This window comes from Lichenostomus cassidix, chromosome 22 (assembly GCF_008360975.1).
Source record: "Lichenostomus cassidix isolate B80296 chromosome 22, HeHo_3.0, whole genome shotgun sequence".
NCBI classification, from domain to species: Eukaryota; Metazoa; Chordata; class Aves; order Passeriformes; family Meliphagidae; genus Lichenostomus; species Lichenostomus cassidix.
This window is the reverse complement of record NC_139502.1, coordinates 4,874,264-4,899,658: the sequence shown is the minus strand read 5'-3', so window position 1 is coordinate 4,899,658 and position 25,395 is coordinate 4,874,264. Positions and strand designations below refer to the sequence as shown.

At 58.0% G+C, this 25,395-nt stretch overlaps 4 protein-coding genes across 18 annotated transcripts; 2 read left to right on the top strand and 2 right to left on the bottom strand.

The window, feature by feature from the left end:
- Window positions 1-277: 277 nt before the first annotated feature.
- RETSAT (retinol saturase) lies at window positions 278-7,369 on the bottom strand. 3 transcript variants are annotated; one of them, XM_085080690.1, is made up of 11 exons: window positions 6,827-7,363; window positions 6,206-6,388; window positions 5,219-5,463; window positions 4,501-4,702; window positions 3,805-4,002; window positions 3,588-3,707; window positions 2,871-3,009; window positions 2,612-2,721; window positions 2,175-2,341; window positions 1,533-1,692; window positions 278-1,113 (listed from the first exon to the last, which is right to left on the bottom strand). In XM_085080690.1, exons 1-11 carry the CDS (start codon window positions 7,008-7,010, stop codon window positions 971-973), a joined length of 1,851 nt encoding a protein of 616 aa, XP_084936816.1. In that variant the 5' UTR covers window positions 7,011-7,363; the 3' UTR covers window positions 278-970. The 3 variants fall into 3 exon arrangements, with proteins under 3 accessions (XP_084936816.1, XP_084936817.1, XP_084936818.1); XM_085080691.1 differs by lacking the exon at window positions 4,501-4,702 and having other exon boundaries at window positions 3,805-4,116; window positions 5,203-5,463; window positions 6,827-7,369; XM_085080692.1 differs by lacking the exon at window positions 4,501-4,702 and having other exon boundaries at window positions 5,203-5,463; window positions 6,827-7,365.
- Window positions 7,370-7,513: 144 nt separating this feature from the next.
- Window positions 7,514-13,311, top strand: ELMOD3 (ELMO domain containing 3). 4 transcript variants are annotated; one of them, XM_085080693.1, is made up of 11 exons: window positions 7,514-7,643; window positions 8,006-8,077; window positions 8,336-8,401; window positions 8,694-8,867; window positions 9,038-9,129; window positions 9,253-9,376; window positions 10,041-10,163; window positions 10,763-10,893; window positions 11,417-11,493; window positions 11,584-11,711; window positions 12,314-13,311. In XM_085080693.1, exons 1-11 carry the CDS (start codon window positions 7,529-7,531, stop codon window positions 12,484-12,486), a joined length of 1,275 nt encoding a protein of 424 aa, XP_084936819.1. In that variant the 5' UTR covers window positions 7,514-7,528; the 3' UTR covers window positions 12,487-13,311. The 4 variants fall into 4 exon arrangements, with proteins under 4 accessions (XP_084936819.1, XP_084936820.1, XP_084936823.1 ...); XM_085080694.1 differs by having other exon boundaries at window positions 8,006-8,091; window positions 8,336-8,405; window positions 8,730-8,867; XM_085080697.1 differs by having other exon boundaries at window positions 7,603-7,643; window positions 8,336-8,405; window positions 8,730-8,867.
- A 422-nt stretch (window positions 13,312-13,733) lies between these two features.
- LOC146428137 (fumarylacetoacetate hydrolase domain-containing protein 2-like) lies at window positions 13,734-15,497 on the top strand. Its single transcript, XM_085080486.1, has 7 exons — window positions 13,734-13,743; window positions 13,934-14,039; window positions 14,392-14,497; window positions 14,585-14,747; window positions 15,001-15,109; window positions 15,180-15,267; window positions 15,361-15,497. The coding sequence occupies exons 1-7, from the start codon at window positions 13,734-13,736 to the stop codon at window positions 15,421-15,423; spliced, it is 645 nt and encodes a 214-aa protein (XP_084936612.1). The 3' UTR covers window positions 15,424-15,497.
- Window positions 15,491-23,499, bottom strand: LOC146428136 (glycerol-3-phosphate acyltransferase 2, mitochondrial-like). 10 transcript variants are annotated; one of them, XM_085080689.1, is made up of 20 exons: window positions 22,809-23,111; window positions 22,166-22,245; window positions 21,549-21,665; window positions 21,404-21,477; window positions 20,382-20,492; window positions 20,103-20,231; window positions 19,325-19,424; window positions 19,120-19,253; window positions 18,943-19,042; window positions 18,653-18,859; window positions 18,329-18,436; window positions 18,034-18,119; window positions 17,843-17,937; window positions 17,661-17,731; window positions 17,113-17,356; window positions 16,639-16,787; window positions 16,467-16,544; window positions 15,902-16,385; window positions 15,721-15,776; window positions 15,491-15,644 (listed from the first exon to the last, which is right to left on the bottom strand). In XM_085080689.1, the coding sequence occupies exons 3-20, from the start codon at window positions 21,663-21,665 to the stop codon at window positions 15,528-15,530; spliced, it is 2,460 nt and encodes an 819-aa protein (XP_084936815.1). In that variant the 5' UTR covers window positions 22,166-22,245; window positions 22,809-23,111; the 3' UTR covers window positions 15,491-15,527. The 10 variants fall into 10 exon arrangements, 7 of the variants coding, with proteins under 7 accessions (XP_084936815.1, XP_084936813.1, XP_084936811.1 ...); XR_014856226.1 differs by having other exon boundaries at window positions 15,721-15,952; window positions 16,058-16,178; window positions 16,260-16,381; ... (1 more) ...; window positions 20,103-20,492; window positions 22,809-23,112; XM_085080687.1 differs by having other exon boundaries at window positions 20,103-20,492; window positions 22,809-23,114.
- Between the last annotated feature and the right edge of the window lie 1,896 nt (window positions 23,500-25,395).

Genomic DNA, 25,395 nt, shown 5'->3' with positions numbered 1-25,395 from the left:
ATTGCTCCCCTATCCCTGTCTGCTCCAGGGAGGTGGGAGGGAGGTAAATCCACGTTGGCCAGCTGGTTTTCCTCACATGGATTCCCAGTTTATGACCATTCTGCCATTATTCCTCCTCAAAACTGTGCTGGTGCAGGACAAACCCCCAGCAACACATTCACAAGGATTGGGCTGTCCCTTCCCCTTTCCCTTCCCATTCTGCTTTCCCTTCCCCTTATTTCTGCAATCTTCTCTCCCTCACAACTCCCAGCCCCACTGACCCATCACAAGGCACAAATCCCAGGATTATTTTATTACTTCCAGTCTCATGTGCTTCCCTTCCCATCCAGAGAGGACTTTGATGCTGTTCCCAAGCTTTTACCAGCAGACAGAAGGACTTCGTTGCTGCTAAAAGAGGGTGTGTTTGTGCCATCAGTGCCTTGGGGCAATGAGGGGAGAGCAGCACCCAAACACCAGGAATACTGGGGATTGGGGTCCTGCTGCTCCCAGAAATGACTTTGGAAGCACTGGACAGCCTGCAAGTGCCACTGCTCTCAGACAGCTCTGGGAGCTGCAGGTGGAGGTTGGCTTTTGCTGGGGGATGCAGGTAGAGGTCAATGATCCTGATGGGATCAAGCAGCTGTGAGTGCTGTTGGTACTGTGGGAGCTGCTGGGTGATGCTGGTACCTGCTGGTGCCACCTGTTTTGGGGTTATCTTGACTTCTCTCTTGGCCACGGCCGCTCAGGGCAGCTCTTGGGGATCCTCCGCATGGCTGGGGACCAGCAGTGGACATGATGGTGGAAGGGGATGCGGTATTTTTTGTGGGGGTGAGGTCCAACATGATCTGTCTGGGAATGAGAACAGCATCTTCCTGGATTGAAATCCCTTGGCTTCACATAGAGGTGGATCTGCTACAGGTGTGTGGCAGCTGAGAGTGAGGTGCAGGTGATGCAGTGGGGAGCAGGGGTCCCTGGTGGTGTGATAGCGGGCTTAGTCTCTCTTCTTGGAGTTGGCCTGCAAGCGCATCTTTAGCCACGCCACGTCCACATAGAGGTTGCGCTTGAGGATGGTGCTGGCGCAGATGATGGCTCCTTGCAGGGCTCCCATGAAACCCCCCAGGCACAAATCCTGCCCTGAAAGGAGAGAGCAGTGGACATGATTCCCCGTGAGCAGCCCTCACTCCCCATTCCATCCCAGCCAACCATCAGTGGTGGTTTGGGCATCACCTTCCCCACCTTCCAGCTGCCCCCACATAGGCCCTGGGGTCTGAACACACAATCTGTTTGACCCTTCATTCTCCCCAGCAGGAAAAGGCCATCATCCTGCCCCATCCTACATTGGGCAAGGAGATAACCTCCTGGACCTGGAGGAGCACAGCCCTTTCCTCCTCCCTTTGGGACCATGAAACTCCATTTTTCCAGTGGTTCTTCCTTTGCCCCACACCACCACAGTGGCTCTTTCCTTTATTCTATTTCAGGATTGAAAGTTTTCTCCCCCAACATCCCATTCCCCCAGTGCTGTCCTCATCTGAGAACGCTGGTGGCCCTGTCACCTGTCAGGTAGAGGTTGGGCACAGCCGTCTCTGCCCGCACGGTGGCCACGGCTTCGGCCTGCAGGCGCGGCATGCCATGGTCGGCGCCATACAACTCCCCATGGGGACTGGCGATGTAGTGCTGGTTGGTGAGGGGAGTCCCACCGGAGAGGTACTCGATCTGCAGGGGAACAAGGGACAGGGTGATCCGCAGGGGTAGCAGGATGGTGGGGCCATTCCAGGAAGCTGGGTTTGGGGGGGGTACGGGCTGGGACAGGTTTCCTCACAGACCCTGGGGTGCTGGTTCTGGCCATGTTGGGTCTCAGGATGGTTCTGGGGGATCATCCTGGGATGGTCATCCAGGTCTGTCCAGGTTGGGTGGGGCTTGGAGCAACCTTGTCTAGTGGAAGGTCTCCCTTCCCATGACAGGGGGTGGAACTGGATGAGTTTAAAGTCCCTTCCAAACCAAACCATTCTGTGATTCCATGGTCACTTGCCCTTGCACCATGAGGAGGCAGCAGTCATGGGTTGGTGCCATGCTGGACCTCATGTGCAGCAGGTCCAGCCCAAGCTCCAGTGCTGGGTGGTTAGAGGGGACCCAGAGACAAGCTGGAGGACCCCTGAGCCCCAAGTTTAGGAGTCCTGAACCCTGTGTTTCCTCACCCGGCCCTTGATGCGAGGGTAGAGCTTGAAGACAGTCTGCATGATGGCATCCACAAAAGTCTTCTTCAGCTCCTCATAGTCATCCCCCCGCTTGTGGACCTGCTTGTCCTTCCACTCCTCAAACCACTCGTACCTGGCGAAGGTGACGATGGCCAGCGTGGATTTACCTGCGGGAGGACAACGCTGGGGCACTCACCCACCCTCGCTCCACCCTGTCACTGCCCCCAACCCTCCCCATCCAAACCCAGGAGATGTCTCCAGATCTCTGGGGTTCCATGTCCTTTATCCAGGTATCTCAAAAACTGCATTCCATGAGCCCCATGCTCAGCAGCTTTGATCATGGATAGCCAAGTACAAACTCCTTGTTTGGGGTCACCAAACCCCAACAAGAGTTTTGAAGCCCCTCACAAGCACTTGTGGCTGGATGTCAGACTTACCCGGGTGCCTCATTTCCCAGGTGGGGTCCTTGGCCGATGGCGAGGTAACAAAGAGGAGAGGGATGTTGTTGGCAGCTTCTTCTCTGGATGAAGCCAAGTAGTGCTTCATCCTGCAGCGAGAGGGAAGGGTTGAGCTGGGGTTTGGTGCACACCTTACCCTGAATCCTCCTTATGGCCAAATCCCTGTTTTCTGAGTCACTGCCCAGGAATTCATCTCCTCATGCTCTACAAAGCACGTCCAAGATAAAGCCAAACCTACATTCCATCCAGATCGTTCCCTGGGAACATGAAGTAGTTGGTGGGTTCCAGCCCCAACTCTTCCTTTGAGCCACTGACACCAACAAAGACGGTGAAACCTCCCTCACCATGGTTCACCATGTGGAGCTGGGACTGGATCTCTGCAAGATGGAGGGGAAAAGGGGAATTAGTCTATTCTGGGGGAAATCAGGCTTTTCTAGGCTCCTCAGCTACAAAGAAGTGGTCTCTCCAATCCTGACCCCTTCCCACCAAACCCTGACCCTTCCCACCCACACAACCCTCTCCCTTCAACCCAATTGTGACCCTTCTACCCAACTGTGCCCCTTCCCACCCACCTCTGTCTCCTTCCACCCAACCACTCCCCTTCCCCCATCTATCCCTCTTCCATCCATCCTTGCCCCTTCCAAAAGATTTTTTGTCAATCCAAATTTAAGTGGACATTCCATCAACTTCCACAAATTTTGGGACCCTGCACTGTGTTTTTTAGGGAATCCTCACACCAAACCAGGACTTTGCAAACTACAGCCAATTTGGGCCAATTAATTTAAGATTAATTAAAACCCCCGTGAAGAAATGAGCGGCCAGGGCTGGGTTTTGAGGGCTGTGGCACTGGAGCAGCAGGGGTTTCGCCAATGTTAATTGATAAATCTGCTTTCTGATGAGGTTTAAAACGGGATTAACACTGTAACTCCGCCAGAGCCCAGTGCTGACGCGGTACCCGGCAGAGCCCGCGCCTCCGCTGGCAGCAGCCTCTCATAAGTGTTGAAGATCCCAGCATCCGAAATGATCACAGGAGCAAAGATGTCCACCAAATCTTGGCCTTTTTTGACACTCACACCTGGGAGGAAAAATCCGGACAGGGAAGAATAAGGTGCTGGTGAAAGGAACCCCATTTTGGGGAGCAGCCCCACACCCTGTCCCAGGCTGGTGCTCACCGCAGGCTCTGCCCTGGGAGTCCAGCAGGATCCTCTGCACTGGTGCCTTCCCAAACACGTTGCCTCCAGCCTTCCGGATCACAGAAATGGTGTGGAAGGCAATTTCCCCAGCCCCACCTTTGGGGTACCATGCACCATGGAGGAAGTGGTTCACCAGGATGCTGTGCATGGAGAAGCTGGCCTTGGAGGGAAGCACACCTGGGGAAAACGGCAGCCAAGGTGGGTTTGGGCAAATCATGGGTTTGGTGCTTATCCTAAAGATTTTAGGATCAGAACACCCCTGGACACAACACTGGGAGGAAGGCGAGGAACCTGGAAGAGTAGGGAGGATGTCGGGTGTGCGTGTCACCATGGCAAAGTCTGTGGTCATCAACCTGACCAAGTCATGGGGGGCTGTGAGCAAAGCCCAGGCGATTGAATGGAGGGAAGGGGGAGGCTAAGTGCTACCAGGGGTACATTTCCTTGCAGGAATGATGTTGTCCCATCGGGAATGTGAAGAACACAGAGGGAAAAAGATGGAAATAAGCATGGGGGACACATCACCTGCCAGTGACTTGGGGACAAGGATGCTGGTGAAGCATCCACCACAGCATCCTTCACATGCAAACCTTCCAAAAGCATGGAAGAAAGGGAGTTCTTACCTTTTTTCTGTTTCTAAACGGTTCAATGTCATCCTAGAGCCTCCTGGTCACCTACCATAGGTGGGGAATATGTAGCTGAGGACAGCCCGGAGCTCAGGGTTGGGGGTGAGACCATCCACCACCTCCTTGAGGCTGCGTGAGGCCAGGCGGGAGAAGGGGCAGAGGAACGGGAGCAGCCTGGAGCGGATCAGAAGCCTGGCCAGGAACCGTGGGAGCATCTTCAAGATACCCAGCAGCACAACTCCACGGCCGGCACTCTGCAGAGAGAGCCTGGGGCTCACTGACCACACTGGGGGCACTGGGCAGACCTGGGGCTTCAGACATGCCCCAAAGATGCTCCAAAGCATTTTTTTCCCCTTAAATTCACTGCTGGGCATCCTGGGGAGATATGGGCAAGGGGAGTGCTGGCTCCCTCAAAAACCTCCCTTAAGAAAAGCTTTCCCAAAAAAGCTCTCCACAAAAACTGCCTCCCAAATCTTCCCCACCAAATCTCCTTGAAAAAGGTCCTCCAGAAAAACTCCTCCAAAAAGCTCCCTAAAAAAATGTTTTTCAAAAAAGCTTCCCCAAAGAACTCTGCTCAAAAATCTCCCCCAAAACATCTGTGATGCTGTGTTTCTGAAGCAGAAAAGGGCAATTTTGGATCACCCAACACTTTTAGGTGATGCCATTAGTCCCTGGGGGTGCCCAATATCTAGGTGCTGGAAGGCTCCCCCCTTGTGCGGCTCCCCATACCCACACTCCCCGCATTTTATCCCACGTGGATCCGCCTCTACCTTTACCAACCGCTGGAACTCATCAATGGCCGCTGCCTCCCCAGGGAACTGCTCCTTCAGTCTCCGGAAATATTCCCACTTCCCGGAATGGATGTGGTAGGTCTTGCCAGAACCCTGGAGGTCCCCCAAAACCACGGCATCATAGGTGGCTGGGAGCTGGGCCCACTCCAGCTGTCCATCCGTCAGCTGGTCCACCAGGAACCGCATCAGGGAGCCCTCCTGCATCTCCCCCACATAGTGGATCCCTAAAATAAACATTTTTCCTTTATTTTTTTGCCTTTATTTTCTTTTTTTTTTTCTTTTATTTCCGCCCCCCAGGATGCACCTCTTATTTATCCATCCCCACCCCATCAGCTCCATATGAAAGGGAAAGGGAAAATCTGGGATACTCCCATCACCCACTTGGGGTACACAGTGCTTACCATTGCATTTTTAATTACAAATCTGGGAAATTTTATTATATTTTCATATTTTTCCTGGTTTTTTTTCCACCCTGGGACGTATAGGATCCTCCTCTTATTTTTCCCCCCTGACCGCAGCAGCTTGATATGGAAGGGAAAGGGAAAACCTGGGATACACTCGCCTCCCAGCTGGGATGAATGGCACTGGCCACAGTGTTTTTAACTGGTAATTTTCGTATTTTGTTACACTTTGCTATTCACCTCTGCTGTAAATAATTAATCCTGGAGATTCACGGACACACAGAGCCGGACTTTGCTTTGCCACAAGAAGTTTGCCAAGGATGATGTGTCCTGAGGCGACACCCCCCATTGCTGGGAATTACATAGGGACTGGATATGGGGAATTTGGGGGGTTTGGTATCCTACAGCCAGAGGATTTTGCAATGAAGGCAGGCAAATGGTTTGTCCAACGCGAGGTGCATGCTGGGGAGCCCCGCTCCACGTCCCAATGGGTATGATTCCCACCCTGAGTGTATCCCATGCCCCTCCCTTGGATCCAGGGGGAATTTGGGGCCCCAAATCATACCAGTGTCAAACTCATAGCCCTTCTCGGTGAAGGTGTGGCAGCAGCCCCCCAACTTCCCGTGCTGCTCCAGCACCAGCACGCGCCAGCCGGCTTTGGCCAGCAGTGCTGCAGCTGCCAGGCCACCCACGCCGCTGCCCACCACGATGGCATCGAGCCCCTGAGGCACCTTCTCTGCCGAGAACACTGCAAGGAAAGTGGGGCGTCAGTGGGGGGGCACCCCATGGCATGGGGGACCCCTGAAACCACGGTGAGCAGGTGGCACCACAGAGGTGATGCGGTGCTGGGGGGTGTCATCTTGACACTGTGGGAGACAATGCCACTGCGGCGGGTTAATGCTGCCCCAGGTGGAGATGCTGCCCCGGGGGGCTGATGCCACCCTGGGGCTGGGGGGGTCAGTACTGCCCTGGGGGTCCATGGCACCCCGGGAGGTGATGCCGCTCCGGGGGCGCTGCCAAGCCGGGGGGATTAATGACACCACAGAAGTGGTGCTGTCCCGGTGGATGATACCGCCTTGGGGGGGCCAATGCTGTCCCTGGGGGGCGATGACACCCTGCGGTGTTGATGCCACCCAGGGGGTTTAATCCCGCCCGCGGGGGTTGATGCCCCCCGGGGGTCCCGTACCTGTCTTGACGACGGTCCTGCGCACAGCCTTGTCGGTGACGAGCGGGGCGGGCGGGCGGCGGGTGTCGGTGGTGAAGGGGTTGCGGCTGCCCGGGACCCGCGGGAGCAGGAGGAAGAGGAGCGGGAGGAGGAGGACGAGGAGGAGGAGAAGGGGGGCGAGGAAGAGCAGCGCTTGCAGCCACATGGTCCACAGCCGTCCGGCCTGGGAGAGCCCCGCTCTGTTCAGCGGAGCCGGGAACAGTGGTGGGGCCGGCGGGGACACCGAGAACAGGAACGGCGGTAGACGGGGGGCGGCACCGACTGGGGACTACGGGGGGGCGGGGGCTGGCACGGGGCAGTGGGAGCTGGGACTGGGTACTAGGGGCGGGCACTGCGATTCTGGGAGCTGGAAGCAGGAAACAGGAAGCAGGCGCTAGGCACTGGGCACTGAGCTGGGACTAGGACCTGTCACTGCTATAGTGGGAGCTGGTAGTGGCATACTGGGAGCGGGGACTGATAACTGGTAGTGGGACTGGGAAGTGACACTGGACACGGGGAGCTGGGACTGGTCTCCCCGCTCCAGACCCCGTAAGCCCCGACCCCCCTGCCGAGCCCCAGCCCCGCTCCCGCTCGGCTCCTCGGGCCGAGCCCCGCCCCCGGCCCCGCCCCGAATTTCGCCCCGCCCACCAGCCCCCGCCTCCGGCCCGCTCCCCTCGTGCGCCCATGACGCCACACTGCGCGGTGTATGCCGGGAATTGTAGTCCCGTATCTCCTATAAGGCTGCAGCACGGACTACAGCTCCCGGCGTGCAGTGCGGTCGCGCCTGCGCAATGCGGAGGTCTGGGGCTAGGGCAACCTGGCGGGTCAGAGGGGAGCGGAGGCTGGAAGGGGCTCCTGGGGCGTCGGGGGGCACTGAGAGGCCTGGGGGGTGCTGAGGGCAGCAGGAGGCTCCTGAGGGATCGCGGGGCTCCTGAGGGATCAGGGGGACCCTGGGCACCTTCGGGGACTCCCGAGGGGCTGAAGGGGGCCTAAGAAGGGCTCCTGCAGGGGTGGGGGATGCTGAGAGCTGCAGGAGGCTCTTGAGGGATAGGGGAGCCCTGAGTGGTTCAGGGGGGTTCCTGAGAGCCTGGGGTGGTTCTGGGGGGTGTCAATCGCCGGGACTCCCCCATTCCCACCACCTCATTCCCTCCTCTCTCCCAGGCCATGAGCAGCACCGGGGGCTCGGAGCGGCTGGAGAAGCAGTTGGAGGAGCAACAGCGCGTGGCCTCCCCGGCAAGTCCCCACCCGTGCGTGTCCGGCCGGAGCCCCCCACCGCAGGGGTCCCAGCCACCTACTTCCCCTCATTGCTCCAGTTCTGCCGTTACAACCATATAAAATCATCTTGGGCTTACAGACCCCCCTGAAGGGCCTGAGCCACCTTCCCGTGGGGCACAGGATCTGTTCCCTGAGGGAAAACCTTGGGATTTGGAGTCGTTTGGTGTTTGGGGTCTGTCAGGGGAAGTGATACTGTTTTCCCTCTGTCCCACTCAGATTCCAGGTCTGGGGCAGGAAGGTGTCCTGCAGGAGCTGGTGCTTGGAGCGGGGCAACCCCCAGATCTCGGTGAGCTTTTCCTGCTTCCCTTGGATCAATCATGGTGTTTCCTGGTGGGAAATTCATCTGGGTTAATTGGCGGGACCCCAAGGATCAAGTAGGGGTGAGGTGGGTCAGGTCTCAGTCAAATCCATCCCTCAGATCCAAATCTGGTCCCAGATTGTTTCCCAAATTCAATCAAGATAAATCTGGGTGATGCCGGGTGGGATTTTCCTTAGAAAAGAGGAAATACAGCCCCAGGATGTGCTGAGGGTTGTTGGCGGAAGGGAGGAAACCCCCCCACTCTATGTCTCCCACCCAAATCTGACTCCTGTACCCCTTTCCTTTGGCCAGTGATCAGCGAGGAGCAGCGCCAGGCCCAGGAGGAATGGGAGGCTCTGGAAGAGATCCAGTCAGGTACTGGGACTAACAGGGGCCTGGCAGGTGGAAAGGTCCAGGAAGGAGGAAAGGACCTTCATCCTGGAGGACAGGGTGGGTGGGGAAGAAGGTGTGAGCGTTATTTGGGGATGGAGGGGAGGCAGGGGGTGGGAGATTGCGTTTTCCCCCTATTCCCCATGGCTTCATTCTCATGGAATCGGGGATCATTCGGGGCGGGAATCAGGGGTCACTGGGGGTCTGACCCACTCCCTGCCTCCCCGCAGGGTTGGGGGGCACCTCAGCCACGCCCCCTTCATTGATTTCCTTCACTGAGGCGCTGCAGCACTTCCAGAGCGCAGAGCTCTCCGAGAGCCGGGTACGGCTGGGCTCCAGCTCCCTCTCCTTGGCAGGAGTGTAGGAAGTAGGAGTGGGGGGCACCAGCCCCCTCCTCCCACCTCTGGCCACATTCCGTGATGGGTTTGGGGTGTTTCTCCTGCAGGGGAAGGTCCGGGTGCCGGGACGCCAGCGGGGCCTGGCTGCCCTGCTCCGCTGCCTCTGGGGGCCCCCCTCGCTCCGGCCACAACTCTGGGGAGAGCGGGAGCTGGCACTGGCCATGGCACAGTGTGAGTGGCCACAGGATCCCCTTTGTACCCTGCCGGATCTCATCCCTGCTCCCCATAGGCACAGCTCCAGGCAGGAGCCCTCTGGCTTCACAGCCCTTCCTGCCCCTCAGTCCAGAGGCAAACAGGATGGGATGGGATGGGATGGGTTGGGATGGGAATCACCCAATCCCTTGGCATGAGCGGGGGAGGTCACACACTCATGGAAACCATGGGCGTGTGGGTTTGGGGGCCAAAAGTGGCCTTTTTTGGGCACAAAGGGGGTTTTTAGGTGCCACGTTGTGTTTTTTAGGTGCTTTGAGGACATTTTGGGGTGGGGTGGTTTTGGGCACTGTGGGGTTTTTAGGATGTTGAGGGGTGGCTTTTAGGGTCTTTTGAATGCCAAGAGGCATCTTTAGAGTGCTGAGGAGTGTTTTTGGGGAACTGGAGGCATTTTTAAGGTGCCATGGGGTATGGGTTTGGGTGCTGTGGATTTTTACGGTGGTAAGCGGCATTTTTAGGTAACAAGGGGGTTTTTTTGGAGGACATGAGGTTGTTTTTTTAGGTGCCAAGGGATGTTTTTGGAGGCCAAGGGGTGGTTTTGGGGCACTGAGGGATGTTTTTTAGATCCCAAGAGTGTTTTCAGTCAGCTGGGGGTTTGCCTCCTTCCCTCCATCCTTCCCTCCAGGTGCCCTGGATGACTCCGAGCGGGTGCACATGCGGATCCTCCAGACCATCTACCGGCAGTTGACATGCTCCAGGCTGGGCTGCCCGCGCTATGGAGCACACTGGGAGGAGCTGGGCTTCCAGGGTAGAACAGGGAGCAGCCCTGTGCCTGGGGAGATCGCTAGGCCTATTCCCAAAATCCAACTAAACCTCCCCTGAAGCAATTCTGTCCTATCCCAGCTCCCTCAGCCTGTCCCTGTGCTCCAGACCCAGCTCCACTGCCCTCTTTTGGATGTGCTCCAGCACCTCAGTGTCCTTCTTGGACCCTAAAACTGATCCAAGGTTGTGATCACCACAATCCTCCCACTCCGCTCCATATCTCTACAAAATTCCCAAGGGCACTCCCAATCCCTTTATCCATAAAGGTATTAAACCAAACTGTCCCCAGTACAATATTTGGACTGGTGGGCTGGGTCATTCCAGTACTATGTCCCTGAAAAAGCTGGTAATTCCTGGAAAAGTGTGGGAATGGGACTGGTGGGGTGGAGCAGGGGCTGGTTAATGCCCAGATGAGCGAGGTGATGGCTCCATCAGGGAAATTCCCTGAAAGCTTTTCCTCTGGAATAAGAATCCCCAGGATTCTTAGACTTTGGAAGTGCAGTCACAGGGAATACAGGGAATAAACAGCCCATGGAAGTGGGAATGGGACAGGGAGTGACTCCATGCTGTCCCTCACCTTCCCAGGTGCGGATCCTGGGACCGACCTGCGTGGGACGGGAATGCTGGGGCTGATGCAGATCCTGTTCTTCGTCCTGGATTCCCGGACACTGCCACTGGCACGGGAGATATTCCAGCTCTCCCAGCATGAAACCCAGGCATGATCTTCCCCCATCTCCCTGCCAGGGGTTCTCCCTTGGAATTCCCAATGCTCTGGGAAAGGGAAGAACAAAAACATTCTCTTCTGAGATTTTTTTGCGATGCTGAACCACCTTGTGCTGGGGAGGGGAAGAAGGTGGTGCCCAAGGAGCCCCAGTCCAGGCTGAATCTGAGCTCCAAGTCTTGGATTTATGCTGGGAACGGGATTTTAGAGATTTGATCCTTGTTTCAAGTGGGATAAACAGGCGGGAGAGTTAGGCAACAGGAAAATGGGAGTGATTGGCACCTGTCTTCTTAAATTCCACGTTTTAGTCCAGGTTTAAGTCCAGGTTTGGGTACAAGGTCGGCTCAACCCTCAGCATCCATCCAAGCCTGGATCTGTAGGGCTGTTATTCCAGTACATGGATCCATCCCATGGATTTGTGGATGCATGGATGCAGTGTCAAAGGGTGAGAGGTACCAGAAGGGAGGAGGGTTTTCCAACTGAGCTTCCATAATGCTGGAATTGTGGTTATTTTCCAGAATTTTCCCTTCTGCATCATGTCCGTGAACATCACCCGGATTGTCATTCAGGCACTGCGGGAGGAGCGGCTCTCCCGGTGAGGAGGTGCTGGTTTTGGAGTCTTGAACTGCATCCTGGGCCCTTCCCTTTCCCAGAATGTGGCTGAGTCCCTCTCCCCCTTTTCCAGGGAATGCAACCGGCGGCAGCAGGTCATCGGGGTGCTGAATGACCTGTACGCTGCTGCCTTTCTGCGGCTCTTCTGCCTCTGGAAGCGGCAGCATGGGACCATCGCTGACGCCAGCTTCTTCCTCAAGGGTTTGTCTTTCCAGGTTTTCCTTCCCCTTATTTTCCTTGGGGAAACAACCTCAGGACAACAACCTCAAAACGCCCCCCGCTGTGTTCTCAGCACATCCCAGGCCAATTCCAATTGGGCTGTAATGCCCAAGAAGCTCAAATATTCCCACTTTAATCCTCACACTGAGGTTTTTCCACAATTTTTCCCTATCCCCGTGCATCAAGGGGTGTTTGTCCTCCCATTTTCCACCCCAGAGGGATGCTGTGACAGGGTGGCTCAAGGTGGGTGATGCATGGGGACATTCTCTGCTCCCCTGGCTCACACAGAGCTCACACAGTCCATGAATTACTTATTCCAGAGAGGATTGCTGTCAGTGGAACTAACGTATCCCTCAGAAACTGGCATCCAGCTGGCACTGCTGAGCACCAGCTTCGCCCATCTTCCCTAGCTTCCCATCTCAGAGGGCTCGGGCTGCCACTGAGCTTCCTGTGCTCTCTCTCATCCCAAGGAAAACACAAGCATGCCCTTTCCTAAGGGAAACATCAGGATACTGGATGTATTGGACCCTTGACACCATCCAGGCCTCACTCCCCTCAACCTTTTCCCCCTCTGACCCTTCCAGAGCTGGAATTATCCACCAAAAAGAGGCCAAGGCAGCTGCTGAAATTCCTGGAAGCCTACATGAGCCGTGACCTTCAGTCTCCCTCTCCTCCCTCCTCTCCTTCCTCCCAGATCCACTTCACCAGCATTTATGACCCTGGGGTCGAGCTGGAGGGAGATTCCCGACTGATCTGACACAGAGTGGGATGCTGCATAGGGAATTCTGCTGTTGGATCAGCCCTTGGAGGGAGATGAACCAGTGTTACCCTTGGTTTGGGGGCTTGGGAAGGGCTGTGAGAAGTCACAGAGCTGGGATTTCACCTGCTCCAGGAGCATATCTCTGGAAGTGAAGGAGGAAAAGGCAGTGGAGCAGGAGATTCCATCAGTCACCTAGCCTGGCACTGGGATAGTCCCTCTGTCCATCCCAAATCCAGGGTCCCACATGTCCTTACCCTCCCCAGGTAGAGCTGGAAGGTGGTGCTGGGTTCCTGGATCCCATCCAGCAGCTCCTGGGAGGGGAAACCCCCCACTTTGGGCTGTGGCAGCTTCATGGGGGGCTGAGGGTGACTGTGGGGTGTTAGCACCCAAAGAAGTTATTAAAGTGGGAAGATGAGGGGTGTGGTGGAAAAGACAGTTTTGAATTTGCCACAGGATTCTGTGGCTGTGGTAGCAAAAGGTAAAGTGGAGATGCCTGGAGTCCAATTTGGGGTGAAAAAGGTGCTGTGGAGAAGAGAGATGAGGGTTGAGAGCTCCAAAGAGGGGGGGAAGGGTTATTCCCTCTGGAAGTAGCTCAGGGCCAGTGCTTGGGAATGTCCCCAGGCCCCTCAAAACGGGGGAAAGCAGCCCCCAAAGCCCAAATCTGAAGAGAAATTAAGGGTTTGGAGGAGAGAAGTGGGAGCTGGGGGGAGAATGGAGCATTGTGGCCCCCAGCCCCTCTGAGAGGGCAGTGATTCCTGGGGGCTGCGAATGCTCCTGGATGGAAAAAAATACAATAAACAGAGAAAAAGAGCCTGGAGTTCAGATTTGCTCTCGTGATCTTGAATTATTGTGGAAACTGGTAGGGGAGGAATCCTTCTCAGCTGTTTTGGGGGAACAAAGAGGTGGAGTGAGGATAGGGGTGGTGGGGATGCAGGTAGTGGAGGAGGGATGGGAGTGACAGGAAGATGGGGCAGGGACGGAAGTCCAGGTGGGATGCAGGGACCAGGGAGGGATGTAGGGAAGCAGTGGAGGTGCTGGAGAAGGGATGTGGGTGCTGGAGAAGGAGGGACATGAGCTGGGGAGATGTGGATGCCTGGAGGGGGCGGATGCAGGTTCCACGGAGGGATGTGGGTTCTTAGGGAAGGGACGTTGGTACCAAAGTGGGATGCAGGTACTGGGGGAGGGACGTTGCGCCTGAGGGAGGGAAGGGTGTAGGTTACCAGGGAGACGTGCAGGGACCAGAGATGGATGCAGGTACTGGGAGAGGATGTGGACGCTGGGGGGACGTAGGCACCGGGAAAGAATCACAGGTGCCTGGGGGCTTGCAGGTGCCGGAGGGCAAGAGCAGGGCCCCGCCTGTCCTTCCCCCGGTGTCGCCAGGTTCCTCCACGGGGCGGGGATTCAGCATCCTCCAACCCGTCTCCGCTCCCTTAAAATCCCGCAGGGAGAAGCAACGAGAACGCAGAGATGGGCGGCAACCGCATGGGACCAGGAGCCGCACCGACGACAACATCGGGATTGGCAGTGACGGCTACGGACCAACATAGGCAGTGAGACTGGGATCGGGTTCAGCACCGACCATGACAGCTGAGCCGGATCGGCACCAGGATGGGCATGGGGCATCAGGGCTGTGAGGTGGGGAGTGGGCAGCAGAGGGGTGTGGGCAGCACGAGAGGCTATGGACAGGGGAAGGGCTGCAGACAGGACTGGGAGCAGGACAGCATCAGGCAGGGCCATGAGCAACATGTCTTCACTTCCCACTGCACTATCTGGAGCAGGGCGTGAAGGTCCCCAAGGAGCCACTCATCTTCAGCAAGTTCCCCAGTGCCATCACCGGGCCCTTTGATGAAATCGTGCACCCCCAGGACACCAGCATGGGTACCCTGAAACCTGTCCCCACAGCCCCCCAGGGGAACGGCCGTCCCAGCCCCGCCTTTTGTCCCCACAGGAGCTGGACTGGGAGGTGGAGTTGGCTGCCGTCATCGGGAAGAGGGGGCGACACATCAAGGTACCCCCCCCACTGCCCCGGCCCCCGCCTCACTTTGGGGAACCCCTGGGTGTGTCCCCCTCTAAGCGGGTCCCCACTGCCCCCCAGGAGGCGGCGGCGCTGGAGCACGTGCTGGGGTTCACGGTGGCCAATGACGTGAGCGCCCGGGACTGGCAGATGAAGCGCAACGGGCGGCAGTGGCTGCTGGGAAAAACCTTCGACACCTTCTGTCCCCTGGGGCCGGCCATTGTCACCAGGGAGGCGGTGGAAGGTGGGACAGGGATGGGATGGGCACAGAATAGAGATGGGACAAGAACACGACAGTGATGGGATGGGGACAGGACGCAGATGGGATGAGAACAGGACAGGGACAAGACAGGGAGGAGATGGCGACTCTTGCTCAGCTGCCACTGGTGCTGTCACAGACCCATGTGCCCCGACACCATGTGTTTTTCCCCAAGGTGGGGAAACGGTGGGGTCACAGTGGCACCGTCCCCATGTCCCCCCATCTCAAACTCCTGCAGATGTCCACAACCTGTGGATCCGCTGCAGCGTCAACGGGCACCGGATGCAGGACAGCAGCACCCGCCACCTCATCTTTGGGGTGCCCACCCTCGTCGCCTGGGTGTCCCGGTAGGAATGGGGAGGGGCTGGGGACCCCCAAAGCCCAGGGGGTCATGGCTGACACCTCGTGTGTCACCAGGTTTGTGACGCTGGTCCCTGGGGACATCCTGCTGACAGGGACCCCTGCTGGAGTGGGGGTCTTTCGGCAACCGCCCGTTTTCCTTAAGGTGAGGCAAAGGGGGGCTCGGGTGGGGCTGGGGAGCAAGTGGGGACACAGTAGACGCCACTGGAGACCGATGCCACCATGTCCCCCCTTGCAGCGCGGCGATGAGGTGCAGTGTGAGATCGAGGAGCTGGGTACCATCTGCAACCGGGTGGTCTGACAGCAGACAGCTCCCCCCAGATCCCACCTCCACCTCCCCCCTGCGGGGTCAATAAATCCACAAGCCGTCGGGTCCCTGCACCCCATTTATGGGTCTGGCGGGGGCTACAGCTGGGTGAACTGGTGGATGAAGGCTCCCAGCTTCTCCCGGTTGGAAGCACACTGGAAAGGCTGGGAGAGCTGCAGGAGGGGTCCGGTGGGGGTCTGCAGCTCCTCCAGCACCTGGCAGTGGACAGGGAGGTCAGGAGGACAGAAGGCGGGCAGCAAAATGTTGGGGGGCTGGGGGAGCCGTGCTTACCCCCATGTCCTTGAAACTCTGCAGGGAGCTCAGGGCCAGGCTCCTGTCAGGATACCCTGTGGGGAGAGAGATCCCAAGGAAACCCCCAGACACCACCTCCCAATAACCCCCAGCCTGGCTGGGGTGGATAGGGCACTGACCCCTAAAAGGAAGACCCCTCCCCCCCACCACCTTCACTCACCATCCTCATCCTCAGCCAGGAATTCCAGCAGTGCCTCCACATAGTCTGCCTCTGGAATGGGGAGAGGTGTCACATCCCGGCTCCTGGGGCTCCAGGCGTGCTTCAGTGGCCCCAGGGAGTCCCAAGGGGTTCCCCACTTTGGGGGAAGGGTCCTACCGGGCTGGGGCCAGGGGGTTTGCTCCAGGAATTTCACGGCCCGGCCGTAGGTCCACAGAATGGGGCTCAGGAGGCGGCAGAGGAAGAGGAGGAAGCCAGGGAAGCCCTGGGGCTCGCTGAGCTGTGGGGAGACACACGGCCAGATTTGGGGGAAGCCGCCCTCCCCCCCAGGCCGGGGCACAGAGGGGGAACCCCCCAGTACCTTGTAGCACTGCTTGGGGACCCCGTGCTCACTCTCACTGTCACTGTCATCGGTGAAGGATCCCCAGGAACGTCCCCGCAAGTAGGACCGGGGGGCCACGTCACAATCCCAGCACTCACTGTCTGGCTGGGGAGACAACAGGGTGTCACCTCACCTCAAAGCCACCCTGTCCCCATGCCCCAGGAGAGGTCTCTGAGTGTCACCGACCTCCTCCTCCTCCAGCAGCCCCCCAAGGATGAGCTTGTCCAGGATGTCCAGGCTGTGGCAGTCAGCGGGCTGGCAGGGCTGGGGGCACATGAAAGGGGTGACAGGCCACCCCCGTGTCCCCACGTGGAGCCCCAGCAGGATTGAGGATGAGTGGCAACCCCCGTGTCCCCACCTGGAGCCCCAGCAGGGTTGGGGGCAGCAGCCACAGGAGCTCCAGGATCTTGCGAAGCAGCTCATCCCGGCTCAGCACAATGCCGGCGAGGCTGGAGGGGGGCTCCAGGATTGGCAGGACCTCCAGCAGCAGGGCACGGATAGCACAGGCTGATGGGACACGGGTGTCACCAATTCCACTGGTATTACTAATGTCCCAGAGTCACCACATTCCCCAGCGTCCCCAATTGCCAATGTCCCCAACTCCCTCGGTGTCCCCGACCTCTGGCATCACCAATGCCCCCAGTATCCCCATTCCCCAGTGTCAATGATCCCCGGCAGCCCTGACCCTTGGCATCACTGATTCCCCCGGTGGCACTAAGCCCTGGTGTCACCGATTCCCACAGCATCCCCGATTCCCCTGCAGCACCCACTCCCTGGTGCCAACCCTGCTCCCTGGTGCCACCAGTGTCCCCTCCCTGGTGTCCCCACTCACCACCCGCGGCCTCCCCAGCCAGGCGGTGCCGGACACCCCCCGCCAGCCGCCCCAGCTGTGCCCGGGCCGAGGCCTTGGGGGGCCCCAGCGCAGCCCTGGGAGGGGCTGGGGCGAGCTGCAGCTGCCGCAGGCTGTGCCACACCAGCGCCCGCAGCTGCCCCGAGAACCCAACGGCCTGGCCCCGCAGCAGGAGCTGCTCCAGCAGCTCCGAGAAATCCCGCATCAGCCGGGGCAGCAGCACGACCTGGGGGAACAGAGGGCGGGATTCCTGCTGGAAATGCTGCTCTGATAAAGGAGGGTGAGTCCCGCTGGGAATGCTGCTCTGAGGGAGAGAGGGGGCGATTCCCACTGAGAATGCTGCTCTGAGAAAAAAAGGGGTGATTCCCACTAGCACTGCTACTCCCATGTAAAGGAAGCTGATTACTACTGGAATGCTACTCTCAAAGAAAGGAGGGTGATTCCCACTGGGCACGCTGTCCTGGGGGAAGGGGGGATTCCTGCTGGGAATGCTGTTCTGAGGGAAGGGAAAGATGGAAAACCTATCCCACCTCCTGGTGCCTGTGGAGCAGCAGCGCCGCAGTGATTCCCACAGCCGTGATGGCAGAGCAGGCGCTGGAATCTGCAGCGGGGGAGAAGGGCTCGTTATCCGGGAGGGGGATTAACCCTACACCGCCATTCCCGGGCAGGGAACGCCATCCTAAGGGATGCAGGGACCCCCCAGCTCCCTCACCACTCAGCGCGTGCAGCCCTAGTGCCGTCACCAAAATCTCCTCTTCAGTCCCCAAACTGGGACCCAAAGTCCCCACATTCCCAACACCTGGCAGGCTGGGAAATCAGGGTGAGAGGGGTGAGGAGAGGAGCCGGGAGCAGAGGTCTAAGGGGAAACACATTAGCAGAGGTCTCAGGGGCTCGGCTCCTTACTGCCTGCCCAGGATGGTGGGAAGCAGCAGCTGCTCTGGACGATTTCCTGTGAGGACTGGCCCGACGAGGTTGTTGTCCACAAATTCCTGGGAATGAGGATGAAGGAGCCTGTGGGTGCTCACAGGCCTCAGCACCATGAGCTGACTTGATCCTTGGATCCCCAGCCTGGGGAGGAGCCCGGATTTCGCCAGGATGGATTCACTCGATCCCCCCCGGACACCTCAAACCCTACCAACATCCCAGGAATAGTCTCCCAGTGCCGGGATGGGTCCAGGGGGATCCCCAGCTGCCGTACCCGTAAGGAGAAGGGCTGTGAGAAATCCACCCGGGCACATCCACGGTGCCGGCGCAGGGCCTGGAATGCTGCCCGGACACACGTTCTGATCCCAAGGGGCTGAGGGGGCTGCAAAGAGATGGGATCGAGGGATTAATGGTGGATTTGGGGGGATGCCACTTCCCAGGGATGCTCCCAGAGATCTGGGGCAACGCCTCTCCCTAGGGATCCTCCCAGAGATTGAGTGGAATAGTGCTTCCCAGAGGTTTTGGGGAACACTGATCCCCAGGGATGGTGCCAGTGATTTGGGGGAGTACCAGTGACCCCCCCTGACCCCCCTCTCACCACTCCATCCCGCTCCACTCCGCCAGGAGCCACGTCGTAGGTGATTCCCACCGGGACGATGAGTACATCAGGCACGGCTCCATCCCGCAGCGCCCGGAGCACGCGGAGCAGCCAGCACCGGGCGGGATCTGCGAGCCACACGGAAGCTGGGGGCTCCTCCAGGAAGAGGACGAAGGGCTGACGGCTCCGCAGCACCTCCTGGACGTACTGGGGAGAGACTGGGAGTGCTGGGAGCTGCCAGCACCTCCCCGAGCGCTCCAGAGGGACTTTTCAACCCAAACTGCACCTACCGCATCCAGCACAGCCCCTGGGAGCCCCTCATCCCGGTCACTCCGTGTCTGTGCCATTCCCGAAGGCAGGAAAATCCCTCCCAGGCGTTGGAGCAGGGATCTGGCGAGGGAAGGGCACCGTGGGCAACCACTGCATCCTCCTGAGTCCTCTGGGAACATCCTACACTGCGGCCTTACCGGAGGCGAGGGCTGGTCCAGGCACCCGCCGTCACCCTGGGCACCCCGATCCCCTGGGAGAGTAGGACGAAGGACAGGAGCGGCCCGTCCACCTGGGATTGGTGGCTGCACAGGAACACCAGCGGCACCTCGGGCTGCAAGCAAGGGATCCTGCAGTGAATTCCCAGCTTTCCAGGGGCCGGGAGTGCCCACCCGGGCTCCGTACCGTCCTGGCAGTTCGCAGCACCATCTCCAGCTGCCCCCGGTGCAGCTGCACGCTCAGGAACAGACGGGTCAGGAGCTTGGGAAGCATCCAGTGGCACAGCCTGTGGGAAAATGGGGAATGAGGAACTCCGCCATTGACAGGCCTGCCCCAAACCCTGCCTGCCTCTGTTTCCCCAACCCATCCCTGCTCAGAATTCCCATCTCAGCTCCCAGAAAGGCAAATTCCCAGTTTTATCAAAGGTGAAAGGTTGCATGTGATGAGACATCCCCCTTTCCACTGGTAACTGGAGGTGCCTTTGGTTATCCTGCATCCCTTCCATCTCCCTGTCCTCCCTTGGCATCCCCACATGCTCTTATTCCATGGGCAGTTTCCTATTCCCCAGGGAGTGCCTTCCCTTTAATGGCTCAAAAGTACTCTGTATTCCCACTGCATCAGGCCAGCAATGAAGCCCCGGATTCCCAGTTCTCAGTGATGGGATGGGGAAGGGAGAAGGAAAGTTCCCTCTGCTTCCCTCCCTCCTGCAGAGCTTGGATTTTCCCACTCCAGCTCCTCAGAAGGAATTAGGGGAATGGCCCCAGGAGCTACAGAGGACCCCGAGGGCAGCTAGCCAAAGGATCCATCTGCAGCTCCCAAGGGATCCCAGAATATCCCCTAAACGGATCCCAGAAAAACACCCAGAGGATCCATGTGCATCCCCCCAAACTACCAGAATATCTCCTAAAGGATCTGTATCCATCCCCCAGAGAATCCCAGAATATTTCCTCAAAAGATCCGTGACCTCAGCAGCAGAGGTGAGAGCGGGGCCTGGATTTCCCCCAGGATCCGGCAGATCTCCTCCTTCCAGCGCCGCTGGAATCCCTCATCCCCTCCGGATCCGGGCTCCCAGCCAGAGGACACATCCTGCACCCTGAGGAGCACCCCAGCATCCACGTGTTGGGATCCAGAGAGCCTCGGTGGCATTCCAGGATCCCACGACCAAACAGGATCCCCCAGGACTGGCGGCCAGACCCTCCTCGGTGAGGGTGATCCTGAGATCCCCCCAGCTGCTCCCACCCACCTCCTGCTGCTGCAGATCCGCACCAGGAGCTCCCCGGGGGTCTCTGCTGGAATTTTCCGTTCCCAGGCAGTGAGGAATCCACAGACCCTGCGGACCAGCCAGCCCCGGAACCTGGAGGGGACACACGGTGACATCCTGGCAGGGGGAGGCCCTTCCACCGGGATCAGAGCCACCCAAACTGCCTCTCTGGTGGATTCAGGACGCTTCTCCCCATTTCACAGCTGGAAATGTTGAGGCACCAGTGAATTGATGCTTCAGGCTGCCCAGCAGGAAGGAAACCTGAGATTCGGGGCATTCCAAATCACAGAAATTTCCCAATCTGCCCCCAAATCTGCACTGAGAGTGGGGTGGGAGGGAGCTTTGGGATATCCTGGAGCTTGCAGGAAGGGCTGGAGTGTGACAGGAGAACTGCATTCCCTGCGATCCCAATGGATTCATCCGAGGGTTTCAAAGCTGAAGCTGGGAACATTTGGAACTGAATAGAGGCTGATGATCTGATTTGGGAAGAAAAAAACCCCCAAAAATCGATAATCTGGGGATTGCTCCCTAAAGGCGAGGGGAGCCAAAGCAATCTGGCACCTCCAGAATAAAAATGTCTGGAAAGGGCTCTGTGGCAGCTCCTGCCCAGAGGAAAAGGTGGGATAACCAGAATTTTGCCTTTCCTCCTTCTAAGGGGAAATAGCTGTTTTCCCTTTTCCCTGGGAGCTAGGGCTCGCTCTGAGCAATGCCAGCTGGAGCCAGAGAGAAGAAAAACCTTCCACCTCCACCTTCTTCCCATCAAGATTCCAAGTTTTGCTCAAACAAATAAAGGCATGACCCCAAATCCTCAATTCCATGGCTGGAGCACAGCCCAAGCCCTCGAGAGACGCCACTTCCAGCCTCCCAAAATTGATTCGTGAGCTTGGTTTGCAATAATGAGGAACCGCGAAGGACACAGAAGGATTCCCATGGGCATTTTGGTGAAATATGGGGGGAAGAGCGGTTCTCCAGGTGTTTTCTGCACAGAGCTCATCCATCCTCACCGCGTGTCTGTCTCCCTCACACGGCTGACATCGCGAAATCCGAGAGCAGTGAGATCCTCGTGATAGAATCCATCCTGGCAGGAAAAGCGCAATCAATCACTGAGAATGTGGATCCTCAGCATCCCGGGATCCCAAACTCTCCTACCCAGCTCCTGGGGGTGCAGGTCTGGCAGCAGCGCCCCAAAACCGGATGGTGGTATTTTCCCAGGAATGGGATGAAAACTTCCAGCTTTGGGTCCGAGTTGCTGATCCACATTTGCATCTGAGGAGGGAAAGAAAAATGGGAGGGGGCATCTAGGAATGCCAAATATGGGTGGATACGCCCCAAAAATGCACTTGTGATGTGGGGGGTTCCAATACTGCCGAAGAACAAAGGAATTTCAGCTGGGACAAACTGGTGTCACACTTTGGTGACTGTGGGGACCTGGATCAACACACACCCAGGGGGATCAACCTGGTTCTGGGGGGGATCAGGATCCTGACAGGATCAGACACTGGGGTTTCTCTCCCTCAGGGACAAGCGGTGAGACAGATCCAGTGGGATTAACCCAGATCCAGTGGGATCAGCTGGGAAATACGGGCCTGAGGGGGCTCGGCGGGATCCGGGGAGACCCCAGGCCCCTCATTAGTCCTCTCCACACCCACCTCCGGAGTCATGGGGTGCCCTGGAACACTGGGATTCCAATTCTTTGGCCTCCCAAGTGGGATCCCCCCTCCCTTTCCATGGGGTGGGGCACAGAGGGACCCCATGGTGCCACATACCTTGGGAGGTGTCACGGCTGAGGGGACACCCTCAAACTGGGGAGAAGAAGCACTGGGGCTCAAAGGTCCTGGGAACAATCCTGCAGACACAAACACGTGGAAAGGGGCATTTCAGGAGGTTTGGGACATGTGGAACAGGGGCTGGGAAAGGGACACCCTGTGTGCCCCACAGAGCCAGAGGGACCTGGGGAGGGAGAGTAACATCCCACATCTCCTATAGAATTGGGAGGGTAACGCCGCACGGGCCCCACAGATAATGGACAGCGGTAACACCCCGCAGGGAACTGGGAGGCCGTAACACACCCCACACAGGTCCCCACACCCCATGCTCCCTAGGGAATTGGGGAGCTAACACCCCACACACCCCAAAGGGAACTGGGGGGACAGTGACACCCCAAGCCGACCCCTCACACTCCACATCCCCTATAGGGTTTAGGGTGGGTAACACACCCCACACGGCCCCCCCAGCCCCGACAGGGCCCGAAGCGGGGGGCAGCATCCCCCGCACAGGCCCCACAGCCCCCATGGACTCTTTGGGGTCACCCCCAGACCAGCCCCACTGCTCCCTCGGCCCGGGAGGCTCAGCCCCACCGCCCCTGCGGAGTTTCGGGGTCACAGCCCCGGGACCCCCGGCCCCGCTCACCGCACACCCCGCGCTCCGGCCCGGCCCCGCTCCGCCCCCGGGCAGCCCGGCCGGAACCGGCCCCGCCGGAACCGGCACCTCCGGCACCGCAGACTCCTGCCCCGGCTCGGGACAGCTGCCCCGGCCTCACCGCGGGGCGCACCACAGCTACCGGGGGGTCCCCATCAGCCCCCAGGGCCCGTCACCCCTGGCCTTGGTCCCCGACCCCAGCCCAGGTCCCCAACGCCTCTGGGGACACCACTCCCACCTCCAGCCCCCCCGTGGGCTCCCGCCCCTTGCCCGGGCCCTGTCCCTCTCTCCCCCAGGGCCAGCAGCCCCTCAGCCCTGGTCCCCGGCCCAAGCCGCCATCACCCCCAGTGCCATGACCTCCATCCCCGTCGCCAGCTCTGTCCCTCCCACACCTCCCAAGCCAAGGGGCTGCAGCGGCCTGGAAACACCGAAAAGGCCCCGTTCATCTGCGCCGGGGCTAGGGCCTTGCACCTGCGGGAGCACACCTGGGAGCGGTACCCGGGAGGTGGGATAAGGGAGGGGACGGAAATGGCAGGGAAAAAGGGGAAAACAAGCAAAGATGAGAAAGACGAAAGACAAGGAAGAAGGCAAAAATTAAAATATTTTTTAAAGGGTGGTGGGGAAGAAGGGAAAGTAAGAAAAAAGGAGAAAAAAGATGAGAAAAAAGCAGAATGAAAGGGAAAAGACCATAATATGGGAGGGGGGGGAAGCCAAAGAAAATGGAGAAAAGGTCAAGAAAAGCAAACAAGAAGGTGGGGGAAGTAAAGTGGGGGAAAAAAAGGAAAATACAAAAGGAAAAAAGGGCAAAATGTGGGGTAAAGGACAAAGTAAAAAGGAAATACAAACAAAAGACAACAAAAAGAGAAATAAAAATACACGCTCCTGTTGGTTTGACCTGGGCTGGAGACCTAGTGCCCCCCAAGGTGGTCCATCCCTCCCATCACATGGACCAGCAGAGGAAATATAAAGCTCCTAACTGTGTTCCCACAAGGGGAAGACCCTCCTGCTCTCCCCAACAGGTGACTTGGGCTCTTTTGGGGTGCATTTTCAGGCAGATTATACTCTTTCGCTTTCTTCTGGTACCTGCAGGTTTTGCAGGTTTTGGGGGATGTCATTCAGGGAACAGGGATGGGGATGGGGCTGGTGGCCCTGGGGAACACAGAGATGGGAATGGGTCTATGGAGTCCTACCCTCTTTTCCACTTTTTAAAACTAATTTTTATACTATTTCATTACTTTTTGGTGGAGCTTGAGTAACTTTAGTCATACACCTTCCTCAGTAAGTGGTGGTTGTACCTTGGGAGGGTATCTCAGAATGATACCTGAGATAACCTTGGGATGGGGGTCATTCCAAGGAGAGGGATTTCCCAATGCCTGCTGGCCCAACAGCACAACATCTTCCTGTATCTCCCTTGGCTGTCAGCTGCTCTGCGGCTGATCTGCTACAAGATACCCCTGAGTTTCCTCTGCCAGGGTTTCAAAAGAGCCTGGCCCCATGTGGGGTCTCCACTCTGCTCCACTCTCCATTTAGTCTACTTTGGATTGTGTTGTGTGAGGGACGCTGGGTGTATTGACCACATTCCATCTAAAAAGCAGCAACCATATTTTTCCCTGTAACTTCTCTACTGTTATGTTTTTTACCCTCATTCATCTTCACACATGCCTGGACAGGACTCAGGGGACTGGACAGAGAACACAGGGGGAGTGCAGCTGTTTGGCCAGTCGTCCCTTGAAATGAGATTGACAAAATCCATACCTTTGTCTGGGAGAGCCACCCCAAGCTCTCTCTCCCCAGCCCTGCACCCACACCCCAAGGGGATGCAGTCAGGCCCTCTTGGGAAACACCTGAATTTCGCTTTCCCTGAGGCTCCAGAAGATAGGACCGACCCATGCCAATGAACCTCTAAGACGGGATAGGAGCCCAGTGTCACCAATGTCTGGAAGAGGGAGGAATGTAGTTGCTGAGCAGGGCCATGGGTACCAGGGAGGGATGTGGGGCCTGGGGGAGAGATGGAGGTGCCAGGGAAGCCATGTGGGTGCAGAGGATCAGATATTGGTGCTGGGGGAGGGACATGGGAGCTGGGGAGGGGATGCAGGAATTGGGGGAGAGATGTGAGTTCTGGGGGAGGAAAGTGGATGCTGAGGGATGGATGTAGGTACTGGAGAGGGGATGCGGGTACCGGGGAGGGATGTGGGGGCCTATAAGGGGGGGTGAGGGTGCTGGTATCAGGGAGGGATTGGGTGCCAGGGAGGCATGTAGAAGTCTGGGGGCATTTGGATGCAGGGAGCAGAGATGTATGCAGGTGCTGAGGCAGGATGAGGGGACCTGCATGGGGAGGTGTGCAGGTACCAGGGAGGCATGCAGGTAGCAGGGGAAGAGGTGGGTAATGAGGAAGGGATGTGGGTGCCAAGGGTGATGCAGGTATTGGGAAAGGGTCACAAGTGCTCAAGGACAGGAACAGAGCCTGGAGCAGGGCATGAACTGACTGAGACCCCTATTCTCACCTCCCTGCACTGCTGGAGAGGAGCAGGGAGAGGGTAGGGAATAAAGTTGAGCACAGGAAAGAGGTGTGGGGGCA

Bases quoted from the DNA above. Each gene is read 5' to 3' on its own strand.
- ELMOD3 (XM_085080693.1), top strand. From the start codon at position 7,529: ATGACGCCACACTGCGCGGTGTATGCCGGGAATTGTAGTCCCGTATCT. The intron at 8,868-9,037 runs GTGGGTGGGGAA...GCCTCCCCGCAG, and splicing joins CCTTCATCCTGGAGGACAGG to GGTTGGGGGGCACCTCAGCC. The intron at 11,712-12,313 runs GTTTGTCTTTCC...TGACCCTTCCAG, and splicing joins CGCCAGCTTCTTCCTCAAGG to AGCTGGAATTATCCACCAAA.
- LOC146428136 (XM_085080683.1), bottom strand. From the start codon at position 21,665: ATGCAAATGTGGATCAGCAACTCGGACCCAAAGCTGGAAGTTTTCATC. The intron at 19,254-19,324 runs GTACGGAGCCCG...CCTTGCTTGCAG, and splicing joins TGCTGCGAACTGCCAGGACG to CCCGAGGTGCCGCTGGTGTT. The intron at 17,938-18,033 runs GTAAGGAGCCGA...CTGATTTCCCAG, and splicing joins CCCACCATCCTGGGCAGGCA to CCTGCCAGGTGTTGGGAATG.
- RETSAT (XM_085080690.1), bottom strand. From the start codon at position 7,010: ATGTGGCTGCAAGCGCTGCTCTTCCTCGCCCCCCTTCTCCTCCTCCTC. The intron at 3,708-3,804 runs GTGAGCACCAGC...TTTTCCTCCCAG, and splicing joins CTCCCAGGGCAGAGCCTGCG to GTGTGAGTGTCAAAAAAGGC. The intron at 3,010-3,587 runs GTACCGCGTCAG...TCCATCTTGCAG, and splicing joins GGAGGCGCGGGCTCTGCCGG to AGATCCAGTCCCAGCTCCAC.
- LOC146428137 (XM_085080486.1), top strand. The intron at 14,040-14,391 runs GTGAGACTGGGA...CTGTCCCCACAG, and splicing joins GCTACGGACCAACATAGGCA to CCCCCCAGGGGAACGGCCGT. The intron at 14,748-15,000 runs GTGGGACAGGGA...AAACTCCTGCAG, and splicing joins CACCAGGGAGGCGGTGGAAG to ATGTCCACAACCTGTGGATC.